This window comes from Aythya marila (genome assembly GCF_965140915.1).
Source record: "Aythya marila genome assembly, chromosome: 4".
Lineage (NCBI taxonomy): Eukaryota > Metazoa > Chordata > Aves > Anseriformes > Anatidae > Aythya > Aythya marila.
The window spans coordinates 65,157,120-65,170,754 of record NC_139045.1 but is presented as its reverse complement, the minus strand read 5'-3'; the positions used below and the strand labels follow the sequence as shown (position 1 = coordinate 65,170,754).

The 13,635-nt window shown below is 49.1% G+C and overlaps 1 protein-coding gene across 4 annotated transcripts in view; it reads right to left on the bottom strand.

The window, feature by feature from the left end:
* Positions 1-9,271, bottom strand: part of SORCS2 (sortilin related VPS10 domain containing receptor 2) — a 546,865-nt gene extending 537,594 nt beyond the window's left edge. For all 4 annotated transcript variants that reach the window (XM_082758745.1, XM_082758747.1, XM_082758746.1 and 1 more), the window contains exon 1: positions 8,901-9,271. In XM_082758745.1, coding sequence (XP_082614871.1) covers positions 8,901-9,257 — 357 coding nt within the window. In that variant the 5' untranslated portion in view covers positions 9,258-9,271. The remainder of the gene's footprint in view (positions 1-8,900) is intronic.
* Between the last annotated feature and the right edge of the window lie 4,364 nt (positions 9,272-13,635).

The window sequence follows — 13,635 nt, the reverse complement described above, 5'->3', positions numbered from 1 at the left end:
GGATGCTGGGGTTCAGTTAAGACCCATAGAGGTTAGGGTCAATGTATGAGGCACAGGGTATGTGTGCACTGTGTCCCGATGGGTCCCCGATGACCTTTGAACATAACTGATGTGTGATGGTATCTCTGTGCACCAAGGAATCAACCTGTCCCTGGCATCTATTTGGTTTAGTTTGTTTTATTTCTAGTTTGGTGCCTCATTCATGGAGCCCACCAAGAAAAAGAGCTGCCTGGACAAAAGGGGTTCAGGAGTTCCCCCAGGGAATTATTTTCTTACCTCCACCTATGCTAGTGCTGATCCCTACTTATGCTGAACCCTCAACACAATACCTAAGAGTACAAAAGGAAAAACCAAGAACAAAATATTCAGTTTTCCATAAATGTTAGATTTAACAAGTACTGCTGCAGATTTAGATGCCTTGCACTCACAGGCAGTTTCAATCCTCTGAAAAGAGCAAGTTACAAGGTATTTTCCAGTAGCAAATACAGGGAAAATATCTTATTGAACTTAGACCCAGGAGGATTTCATGGCAACCTACCATCCCTTGATACAATTGTGTTTCCAATGAAGAAACAACTATTTCTTCAGATTCAGTCACATTTAACATTGTGAAACACTGCCCAAAGCTCAAAGAGGGATTCCAACACGCTCCTGTAACCTCCCAGCTCCAGCCCCTTGGGCATCTGCCTTGCAGTGACAGCTGCTCTTGGAGGCAGGCGTGCAAATACATTAACCATAAATAGGTTGTTCTTCAGTACCCAAGAAAAGCAACTTTTCTCCAGCCTGGCTCAGTTTGGGAGGCTCGGTGAGGCACTGCTACAATTTCCAGGTGGCACAGCTCGATCTTCAGCCAGCACTGGCGTTATTTGCTGGTATCACAGAGGCACCTAAATGCTACCGACTCGGAGCAGAGCCCCGGTGCAGCACAGTTCGCTCGTGCGTGTGCTGGGGGAAGACTGCTCTTTCCCTTGGGGCACTGACAGTCTGGGAGCAGAGAAGAGACAGCAACAGTAATAAAAAATGTGTTTTCACAGACTGCAGCTTGCCATCTGCTAAAAGTGAACGTGCTGGCCAGTAAACGGGGGCTCACTGCTCAGAGGGAACAAGGACGCATCCTGGTAGCTGGGGCTTGCAAATCCGCTGCTGCCACACCGCTCCCTGATGAGCTTCCAGGCACCGTGGAAGAGAGAAATTTCATGAAGCAAACGGGGAAAGGCTAAACATTTATTGCAACTACTCCATCTACTAGTACAAACTTTTAACAGTGTTACTGCAGAGAAACCACAGCAATTAGATGTTGCCTAATGACCACATTGTTTGAGTGGTTTTATGACTTACTGCTTAAAAACAAACAAAACCCTACTTGCTGTCCTACAATGTTCTTTTTAGAGCACACAGATTATCACAGGGACATTGGAGAGACTAGAGGGAACCCAGAAATGAACAACCATCCCTGGGTGCATGTACATTGGTAAGAACATGCCCGTCAAACACGCAGCAGGTGAATACAGCTCCATGGAGATACTGTCCTATTCAGATGGCACAATTAAAGAGCTAGCAGAAGTGAGTTGGGAAGAAAGAAAATTTTAAAGGCTAAAATAGAAGTTATTCAGAGAAATAATAACTAGTCTGCAAAAGCAGAAAGGTACAAACAGTGAGCAAGAAGCAGAGTTATTTCAGTATACCGGTAAATGAGGGGAGGGAACCAGTTAAATACAGGTTAAATTGCACTGGAAATGTTTGCAGTCAGACACTCTGAAGTCTATTCAATGGTCTGACCACTGAAGTGCCAAAGTCTAGGCATTTAAATTAAACTGGGCTACACATTAAATCAAACCCTGATCAAATCCTGATGAAAATGAACACCGGAACAAGCAGGACCGACAAGGAGTGCCTTTTCTTCTCCAGCCTGTACTGCGAAGTGGCCAAAGCAGCCAAGAAACCACACATCATCTTCTATCATCCTGCCTCTTTTAGGCGTTTGGGTGGTAAGCAGTACTTTCATATCAAAGTGCCTGGTTTATCAAGAAGGACAGCAATCCTCGATCCTAGGGAAGTACCACCATTGTCACGTCACAGGTAGGAAACTGAGGCACAAAATGACCTATGTGCCACAAACGGTATTTCAGAGGAAACTGGTGAAGAGTAAAGTTCCTCAACACTCCTGTCCAGCTGCAATTTAACCCAAAAGCTGTTCACTGGGCACCTCGTGTTCTACCTCCAGCCCAGCCTCGCACTTCCCCTGACCTATCCCTGTATCAGGGCAGTGGGGCTCACCAAGCATCACCGCAGGCTGCAAGAGAGCAGCGTCAGAGCATCTCTCTTCTTTGCACACCAGCTTCACCCAGGGCTGACAAAATCCAGTAGGATCCATAAACATGGCGCTTCTCCACTTACCCAAGCCAGCGAGTCCAACAGAAGCGGTGCTGCACACGCACAACACGGGATATGGTGCATGGAACAACTCCCTTTGAAACACAGCTTCTTGGAGGGGAAATATCAGGCCTTGCTCCAAACACTGCTTATGTACGAGTATTCCACGTCGTTAGAAAAAAATACCTAGCTGCAGGAGCAGCCCTTGGACTAAAACAGACCTTTGTGTGATCTCTGTCAATGAACATCCTTTAAGCACACAGTTCTGTTTCTCAAGGATGGACGTAGGTAAAACTGCAAGCACAAACTCTTCAAAGCTGTGACTGCATTTTCACACTGGGGTTGAGCAATGCCTGCCACACCAGAGCCTGAGTCCGTAACTCAAACTCTACCAGCCGTGCGGAAGGAACTGCAGCAGCCACAACCATCAGTTATTCAGGTTAGGTATAACTTTAACCAAATCCTGTGTTTCACCTAAGTCAGTCACCCAGACCCCTCTAAAATAAGCAGAGAGAGATAGGTGCACGTTCTCCTGGGACAACTCACCCCAGCTTCCTCAGGCACGTACATTACAATTATCATCAACAAGATCAGCCCAAGGACCATCTCTGCCTCCTTCCCACTGCAGAAGCCCAAGCTTAGATGTGCAGGCTGAGGTTGGGCATGACAAAGGATCTCATCCATTACTTCTTTCAAGCATTTTTGTCATCGGTGATTCATCAGGGCTTTAAGTTATTATTGCTGGGGCAAGGGGCTGGGGATGGGAATGGTTGGTAAAGAATGTGAGGCTACGAGAATAAAAATGCCGAAGGAATGTTGCAGGTCATCAAGTTTTGTCCTGAGCTCCTGCAAGCAGCCATGTATTGCAGACTACTTCCAATCTATACTTTCAGCTTTTGTATACTTGGATTTCTGCTTCCAGGAACGAGAGGGATCCCACCTGCGTTGTGCTGCAGATTGCCTCACCTTGTGCCAGCACCCCTTGGTCTTAATGGACACAACCACGGAATGTTTTATTTGGGCATACAAAGGGCTTGGCATGAAACAACTCCACAATCTGGGCAGTTTCATGCTTTTAATTCATAAATCTGTACACACCTGCAACATGAAGTTCCCCCTGTGATACATGACCCTGCTACCAAAAGCAAACACGTATTTAATGGTTGTTATTAAGCCAGATTTGGCTCATCGTGCACTTGTAATATATCATCAGCATCAGAAATATGGTTTCAATCTTGTGTGTGCCCGTGGTGTTTACTGCTAAATTTCCCTCCCGGATCCAAACTCTGGGAGCACCCCCCAAAATCTGCACAGCAGTGCCTGCTCACGCTAAGGCTGCTTGTAGCTTGCTCCTAGGCAAAGCGGGTAACACCAGTTAAACCAGCAAAACCAGCTAAAACCAGCTAAGACTGCAGGTGTGGAGGGGTGCTCCCAGAGGAGGACTCTGAGGCATGTTTAAAACAGGAGGTTTGTAATTAAATTATGTATCAATTCTCCGTGTCTACCCAGGGGACAAGAGGTGCTCCCTCTTTTCATCAGGTGGAATTTGCTGAAATGTGAGAGAGCTCAGCAGGCAGCGACACGAGCAGCAGGCTGTAGGGCTGCAAGAGGGGGAAAACGGAGGCTGAGAGAAACAAATAAATGAAGCTAGCCACAAAATTCACACCATGATGAAATATATATATGATGTTAAACTCCTCATTTCCTTCAGTCAGCTTAAAATCAGTTTGCTTCCAGTGAGGGATTCCGCTCTGCCATTCAAATATGATTACTGGGTTTGGTTTCTGTGCTTTTTATCATGCCATCATCTCAAGGAATTAAAAAAAAAAAAAATCCTCCCTGTGGGAAATCTGCCTTCCACTTGATGATATATCTGCCATTTATCAAAGGTCTGAGCCATCGGGATTTTTGACCCCGTGCTCCTTTTAGTTCCTTAAAAGTAGCCTCGCTACTCTTGAGGAACAGCACCAAAACCTTGCCACAAATGGGCTTTTGCCCAGTTTGGGTAGATAATTACATTTACCGTTACAGATAGTGCAATGGTAATATTGAAGTCAATGGTTTTTATAGATTCCCTCAGCTCAATTTATTGCAAACTGAACAAAACAGAAAACCGATTAAATAAAATATCTTGCAGAAGAATACATTTAGTGATCACTCGACCCTACCAATGATATACAGTGAAACTGTATTACAAAGAATAATATTTTTTTAAATTAAAGAAATATTTGATGTCTGGGCATCAAATACAAAGAAGTCTGGACCAGCTGAAGTTTGCATGTAACAATTTCTGTGGATGTGCAATAAATCTTCCCCTCTGGTAAGCTGCTGCTAAATATTGAGTCTTGAAAAGATTGTGTGCATTTGTATGTTTATTTCCCACAACAAAGAGCTGCTCATTTAGGAGAGATCATGACATCAACTTGCTGGATAAATAAGTGCCTGCATGGGACTTTATATTGCGACAGCAAACAAAACGAGGGAATACTGGCACCGTGAAGCTGCAGCCTCAGAACTAATTGGCCGACATCCTGTTCACGGCGCTTTAGCAGCCTGAACAGAGCATGCAGAGCATCCTAGGAACCAAAATCTACTGTGAATACGAGTCTCGTTCTTCCCCTATTTCTGTTCTGGCTTTGATTACTTTTTTTAATCAATTGGTATTAATGCACAATGGGAGTTCTCCAGGAGGGTCAAAAAAACCACAGTTTTGCAAAGCAAGTTGTTCACCCAGCACAAAAACAAAAAAAAAAAGCTTCTGGGATGACCGTAAGGTTTCCTAAAGAAAATGCTAAAAGTTTCGTCTATCAAGTGCCTGTCTTCCCTAAATCCAAGTGGGCAGTGTACTTTGAGTAAAGCCAGGAGCACACATACTCGATTTAACGCAGTAAGAGGCTGCTCTGTAAGCGTGCACAGCTCCCCGTTCCTCACCAGTTCACAAATGTCAGTCACGAGCCCTGACCTGAGCAAGTGTGTGCCACACCACCCACCTGCCACGTCTATCTTCAGCTTATGATTATTGACGACTGGAAAGGGAATCAGTTCCACTTGTGTGAACCTTTGCTTGAAAGTAATAGCGCACAACAGATTCCTGTGGACGTAGGGACAGAGAACAGCAGCGCTAATTGTAGGAACTCACCAAGATACACCCTTGGTGTTAAAGGACTGGGTCTGCAAGGCGTGCATCACTAGTGGCAGTTTTAGTTATGCAGCCCACTGTCAAGAAAGGTCAGGGAGAGGCTTACCCTGTACGGAATCCATAAATAATTTATTATCAGACTGCAAAATAAAAGCAATGTGGACAGAAAACAGGAAGCAATTAGCATAGCTCCCCACGCAGCTCTCTGGTGACAAAGCCAGGGAGCACACCGCGATCTTCCCAGTTACTCAAGCTCGCTTTGCCATCAGCTCAACCATGTACTCTGCTGTGCTATCAAACCCAGCAATTTCCCTAATTCACAAAATGAGTGGCATTATGAGAGGACATCAGGCTTCTACGCTACAGAAAAGAAGGGGGAGGAGAGAGGAACAATTTAATGTATAGCCTCCCTTGTTTCTTTCAAGGCATCACATGCAACCCAAAATCACATGCTCCTGTTATGGAAGCGCAGGAGGACTTACAAGACGTACATACATTTTTTAAAAGCTCCATGTGCACATCAGCCTAACCTCTGCCCCCCTCAAAGTTATTTATTTGCCCTCGATCCACACTTGAGGTGCTCCTGATGCACTATTTGTGCAGGTGATCATTCCCCAGAGAAGCAGCTGCCCCCTCAGCTTTTACGGTTATTCGTCTCCCCATCACGGAGCTCAAAGGAATAATCCCACTGCGTATTTCTTCTTCATTTATTTCACTAGGTGAGGTGTTTAAAAGGATATACGGTCATCTGGAGCTCATCACTGTCAAATTTTCAGCCACGCAGCTGTAAAGGGGAAAGGAACTAGTTTAGCTCCATGGTTTACAAAGTGCTGAGTACCTCCAACGAGGTGCCAAATGTCTGTGGTGACACTTGAAGATTGCTTAGTGCCTCACGAGGTTCACGGGGCCTGATCCAGCCCTCGGTTATGAACGACGGTCCTTCCATCGACAGCAGCACGCCTGGGATGGAACAGCACTTCACTTTTCAAGCCTGTACCTCCACGGCAAGGGGAGCTCTCCTAGGCTTGAGACTTACAAGATAAGGTGCCAGGCTCAAGAAGAGATGGATATTAGCATTGCTACTTCCAAACACCCAACCCAGGGCAAAATAAACAAACAAACATTCACTATTACCTTAAATGCGTTTTGGATTGGGTATTTAGTTTCAAACGTGTTAATCTCACATACACAGAGGCAGCAGGATTCCTTCCGAACCCCATAAGCCCATCCTGCTTCCATTGGGCTTCATTCGCTTCTTCTGTTTTTTTTCCAAGGAGGAAAAAAAAAATAATCTCTTTACAAATCATTTTCCTCAGGAAGCCTTTGTTAAAATCAGCTCTTCTACTGGAAACGTGCAATAAAACAAAGCTAACAAGAATAGAAGGCACAAAAAGAATTGCTGACAGCCAGCCTTTAAAACACCCAGTGCAAAAAGTCTGCCTGCTCTGCCTGGGCTAGGACAGCAAAGCTTTTCATTCCCAGGTCACTCCTTCAAACCCAGTCTTGCTTGGCAGTAATCACCTGATGGCAGGCACGGCAAGCAGCACACTTTTTAAGTAACTCTGCAAAAAGCATTTCTTATTGAACGTGTAAATACCGCCGAGAATATCTGCAGGCATTCAGGACGAGAGTGCCGCCCGGCAGTGCTGAATTAGTAGATAGCAAACAAGCAAACAAAAAAGAGCTAACAAGTTGCATCAAAGACCACACTTCTTTCATTTCTTCTGACAGTTGCCATTTATCTTTGCTCTCAAGCAGCCTACTTCATACTACGCTAGCAAGTGAACTGTAGCACACTGTGAAAAACTCATAACGTTTTAGCAACACAAGCCTTCGCTGCAGCATCTGGTATTAAATCTTTGCATGGAGGTGAGGAGAGACCACCAGCCAGAAAGGTGGATTAGCGAGGCTCTGCTGTATTCATTTCAGAGTGCCGAGCGCTTTGCATGAAGGCGGTATCTTGCCTTTTATGTCAAAAAACGAACTTCTGCCAACTTTTGGATACTGAATTCTTCAAGGAGGCAGCCCTAGCAGCCTGCAAGCACCGTCCCCAGGCAGGGAACGGCAGCAGCCTACCGGGGAGGAAGGGCAGAGTCACAAGAGCTGATGCCGCTGGTTTGCGACGCGTTCTGTGAGCAGAAAATGGCCATCCTCCATCCTCTCACCCTTCCTTCCCGAGCAAACGAGAAACCGGCTCTGAAAGCGCCAAGCTTTGCGATGTTGCCTCCACCTCTGGCACACGAAAACGCGTGATGCCACAAGAGCAGCCGGCGTGCTCCGGGGAACCGCTGCTTCCCCACCCGCCGAGCCGCGGCCGCCACACATCCCGGGTGGATCCCCAACCAGACAGGTGGAAAACAGGACCCGGCCCCCCACGGGAAGGATGACAGCTCGCGGATTTGCGAGCACCACAACAGCAGCGCTCTGAACCGAGCCAAGTTTAAGTAAACTTTATGCTAAACTCACAAAGTTCAAGCAGGGGAGGAGCTCGACTGAACCGCAGTAAAAACACCCGAGGGGTTTCCCGAAACGCTAAAATCCTCTAGAGGAAAGTTGATCTCGAGCCTTCCTACCATTTCCCTGCCTGGGAAGTTGTGCGGGCAGCGCAAGGTGCCGGGGATCGCCTGCCTGGGACGCGCACGGGGACGAGCTGCTGCCTGCGTGCTGGAGAAACCACGAGCAGCAAAGCCAAGCCCTGAGACCGCCCGTGCAAACACGCAGCCATCGGGGTCGGCACACGAAGAGGGGAGGGCTGGAGGCAAACGAAACCGGGCTCGCCACGAAACTTCGGGGCTCGAAGCGCTCCGGGTGAAGAGCAGCGGGACGCTGGGAGCGCTGGTGCTGCGGGGCGAGCCCCGCTCCGGGCGCTGGGGTCTCGGGCATCGCCGGGACTGGGACACAACCGGGAGGGTGCCGGGGGGCGAGGAGGGGGGAGCTGGTCGGGGAGAAGCCCCCGGGGAGCGGCAGGCAGCATCCCGTGGATGTCCCGAGGGGATGAAGGAGCCGAGGGGGTGCCGCGAGGTAACCGTGCAGACCTTAGAGAAGGAGATCCCTGCAGGGGTCCCCTCCCCGCGGAGGGCAGCGCCTCTCCTTCAGCCGGGGGTGCGCGCCTCGCCGCTCCGGGACCGAGCCTTCCTCCTCCTCATCCTCCTCTTCCTCGCCGTCAGCCACCCTCCTCCCCGCGGCACCCTGCCCCTCCGCTTTCCAAACTTTCCAAACTTTCGGGAAGCGGCACCTCGCCGCCCGTCGGGGCGCTGCTCGCCCGCGGGGATCCCACGGGGCACCGGGCACGGGGCGAGACGAGCCCGGCGGAGCGCCGGCACCCCCGGCGGCCAGCACGGAGCCCCCCTCCCAGTCTCCCTTTTGGTGTTTCCCCCCCGGTACTCACGCTGCTGTTCTCTCCCGTCCAGTGCACCATCGCCTGGTTGTGAGCCGCGTCCCCTTTGAGCACGAAGGAGGTGCTGAGCAGGGCCACCCGCTCCCGGCCGCCAGCCGGGGGAGATGCTCTCCCGGAGCGGCCGCCCCCCGCCGCCTCCCCGGCCGTGCTCCGCCGCCCCCCGGCCGTGCTCCGCGCCCCCCGGGCGGCCGCTGCGGGACCGGGGGGGCCGCAGGGCTCGGCGCAGCGCAGAGCGGCGGCGGAGCCCAGCAGCAGAAGCAGCAGCAGCAGCAGCGGAGGAGGAGGCAGGCGGGAGGCCACGGCGGTGGCGGTGGCTGCGAGGGACACGCGTGGCCCGCCGTGCGCCATGGTGGCTCTCCGGAGTGGCAGTGACAGGCGGGGAGGTGGCGGCGAGGGAGACACCGCCGCGGAGGGCGGGGGCTGGGGAGGGTCGGAGCCGGAGCCGGAGCGGGGCTGAGCGCCCGGCCGGGGCGGCGCCGCCATCTGCTGGCCCGCAGCGAAACGCCGGCACCGGGGGAGAGCCCGGGGCGGCCCCGCCGGGACCGGGGGAGGCGCGGGAGGGGGCGCACGGGGAGCCCCCAGGGGTGGCTGCGCCGCGGGGCACGCATGGGGGCGCGCACAGGGTGGGGGCAGAGGGTCAGGGAGAGGGTCACCCAGCGGGTCGCCCACTGGGTCACCAGCCAGGTCACCCACCGGGTCACACTTAGGGACAGCGACCAGGTCACCCAGTGGGTCACTCATGGGGTCATCCTCGAGGTCACCCGCAGTGCTACACGCTGGTCACCTCCGTGGCCACACATCGGGTCACCCAGCAGGTTACCCATGGGACCACCCAGCAAGTCAACCACCGGGTCATGCTCTGGGTCACCCACGGTGCTGCACACTAGGTCACCTACCTGGTCACCCACCAGGTCACCCACCAGGTCACACTCCGGGTCACCCACAGGACTACACATTGGGTCACACCCTGGGTCACACCCTGGGTCACCGACCAGGTCACACTCGGGGACAGCAACCAGGTCACCCAGGGGGCCACAGCCACACGCTCCCAGCCGCCTGTACCCCAATGGGGACACACTTTGGGCTGCTGGTTCTGACCGTGCTCCTGCAGCCCCGCTGCAGCACCGGCTGCCTGCGGGCTGTCCCGTGGCGCTGCAGGGAAAGACAGGGCCAGAGCGCCCCCAGCCACCCTCACGCAGCCCCTCGGTGTGGACGTGCTACTTGCTGACCATGGAGCAGGCAAGCCTGGCCTCTCGCAGCACGGGGTTTGGCCATGAGGCCCGGAGAGGTGCAGTAGAAAAGCCAGAAGGGCTCTGTCAGAAGCTGGAAGCAGAGGAATGAATGAAGCAGTTGCAAAATTGCAATTTTTGCAATTAAGATAAGGAACGCTTTGGTGGAGAGAAGGAGCGCATCCTTTCTTCTGCCCCACAGCTCCTAGCAGGCAGCAGGCTCATCACCAGCAGATTGATCTTTAAAAAAAATAACAATAAAAATCTTGATTTCTGGAGACAACATTGGAGCAACAGGGAAGAGAGGAGATGATAACATCCTTAAAAGGCCTCTGTGGCTGTAGGAAGCCATGTAGTGAAGTTAAAGACAAGTGTGAGACAAGAACGACCCTTGCATGCAGTTTCCTCATGTTACCTTATTCCTCTAAACCACCAACCTTTGTAAGAGGAGAAGCACCTGGCCTCAGTGGGCAGAAAGTCAGCTTTCCAGGCAAAACCCCTTGGCTCTTGCAAACTGGCATCAGTGACAGGAGGTGGTAAAACACTTGTTTGAATTTTTACTGTGTGGACGTGTTGTTTAGGGGTGCAGCAATTAGGCAGTGATCCAGAAGCTCCCAGAAAACACACAAGTGACAGTGGGAAGTCATTCCTGCTGGGCACTGCTTGTGTATCGACCATATCACCTTCCATCTTGCACTTCAACCTCTAAAGGGAAAAAAAATAAGGAAACACTGCCCAACCGCAGTCATATTAACCAATACAAAGGGTGATTTCTCAATTATTGAGTAATTTTCATTCTGGCATGACAGCCATCCAGCACTCCCAGACATCTCCTATGAAATTGTGAAGATTGCTCAACATTTGTATAATAACCTAAAAATACACTGAGTAGAAGGAAAGGCCTGAGCCGCTGCAGATTTAAACTTGCAGACAAGAACCAGTGCTTCAGCTGAATGCCACATTCAGCTGAAGTTGGGCTGTGCTTGCCCATTTTGCATTCACCTCAGTGTTGGACAGACAGGGCTCCCAGTGAGCAGCAGGGAAGAGAGGAGACGATAACATCCAAGTTCCCAAGGGGCCAGCTCCTTACACCTGGCAGGAACCAACATTTCCAAAATGAAACTGAAAAACAAAACCAAAAAGCAATCAGTTGCTCTAGAACTAATGACTGCTGGTTTCCTCCAGCTTTGTGCATCGTGGATAACTGCAAGGTCTGCAGACGTTTTCCCCCATCAGACTGTCTTTCACATAAATCTCAGAGGATCATAACGAATCCACCAGTGAAGTCCTCCCTGTCTGCCCCAAAATTTTCCCTTCATAGCACTTGCCGTTTATTTCCGTGACCTCCCCCTTTTGCCAATTTAGTTGGAATCGAGAAGGGTTGAGAAGATGCTGACCGAGGTGGATGGAGAGAAAGTGATCGTCTGACTGCTCCCTGACAACACAGAACATGTTATGAAGATACCTGCACCATCTGTGTCTATGCAGCACGTTCTCAGGATAAGTACAGAAAAAACTTCAGCCACCAGGTAAAAGGCTTTTACCCGGCCACTTCAATGGCTTTAAAGCCATTTTTACAGCAGCCAGATTAATGCACACTCACAGAACCTTCCTATCTAATAAATAATGCACGTTTAATATATCCGTAATTCACAATAACACAGTGCTGTAACTCTAGGCTAGGGATACGGCAGCAACAATACCGGTTGCCCTATATCACTGCTGTGTGCACAAAATATGAGTATGGCTCAAAATACAAGTATCTACCAGATTGGGAGAGAAGGCTGAGAGCTTGCAGCAAAACTGAAAAAGAAGTTTCTCCCATGAATTTCTTTCAAAGTCCTGTAACTAAATCACCTCTCACCATTTATTCTTTCAGTCCATGTTTAAGGATTCCTAAAACAAAAAGGCTTTCCTAAATTTCTGCCACCTTTTATCTCTCCCATAAACTCTGGCCCAGCAAATACACTCAGACACACAAGAAGAAAAATAACCTAGTATCAGACACCTCTGAGCTCTTCTAGTCCCAGAATGGAAATAGAAAAAGCTTGAAAAAGAGTTAGTGCCTTGTAAATCCAAGACAAGTTTCTTCCTGTTAATGGCAGAATTATTACTGCTATACTAATAAAGTCTGCTCACATTTTTATTGACTGTCAGATCAGATTAAGATTAAGAAGGCTTCAGTTAACCGCTTGATTTTTAGCAGGTTCATTTCTGATCAGACACGGAGAAGCATTACAGAAAGTCGCAAGTCTGCTTGGGCCGAAACCAAGACGCAACACTAATACTCCTCCTGTTATCGGCTGCAAGAAGAACTCTTGCAAATAAAAATATCGATAAATTTGTTCTATATTTCAAGCTCACAGGCTTCTTACCACAGTAGAGCAAGATGACCACAGAGGCACAATGCTGTAGAAAGTCACAAGAGAATCACCCATGCAAGCATGCTCTTTATGGATCGTTTACCTAATTAAAGGTCAATTTAAATTAATGTATCAAGATACGCTTAGGACACTTTTATTATATAGATGAGATACAAAATGATTGCCATTTACATCGTGTTTATGTTAACGCCATCGTTCAGCACCCAGTGACCTGCAGGGTTTCCGACAAACCGCTCACGCGTGAGAGCACCGTCATCTCACATGGGTCGTGTCAAAGCAGCCTGCTTGCTCCCACCACCTTGCCAGCCAACAAATTAATAAACGGCAAAGCTTTACTGCCTTGTAACCCAATTAACAAAAAACAAATGCTTCCTTCTCTATTATATGTAAATTACTACGCACATTGCCGTACCCTAATTGCCCTAATGCCAAACAGCAGTTTTCATTTAGCATGGCCTCTCAGGATCCAAAATAATTTCTGTTTGTATTGTTACAATTATGAAAATAAATAAATAAATAGAACAGAATAGTGCTCTTTCTAGATTCAAAAAATCTAGGTGTCTTTCCTAGCACTTTTCCCAACAATGGCTCCATTTGGCAGAGTGAAAAACCCAAGCTGCTGTCAGGCTGATTTGTTCGCATCCACTCATTGCTGTGTTGCCCTCAGCTGCTAGCTCGGATGCCCACAGAAGAAAACCTAATTAATAGCAAGAAATACTCATCACAAGAAAAAAAGAAAAAAAAAAAAAAAACTTTACTTCTGTGGGCAGTTCTGAAGTTAAAAAATAAAAAATAATGTGAGTGGCTGCATTTGTTCTGTGAGGATCTGACTAAGCTATAAAGTACACTCCCAATTATCCTATTCACATTTGAATGATATAAACCAGAGAAAATTTCAGTATAATGTGTTATCTCTGAGTATTACTGAGTGCTGTGTTCAAGTCTGAGCGTGCTGACATATGCACATGAGAAAAAACTTGGAAGAGCTGCATGGGATTTGGGGGAAAGCTAACTAGCTTTTCATTTTAGCAGCATTAAACTGCCAGGCAGTGTGCATGCCGAAAAACGGACACAACCAGCCGCCTTTATAAGGGCTGGTAGCCTGTCAACAAG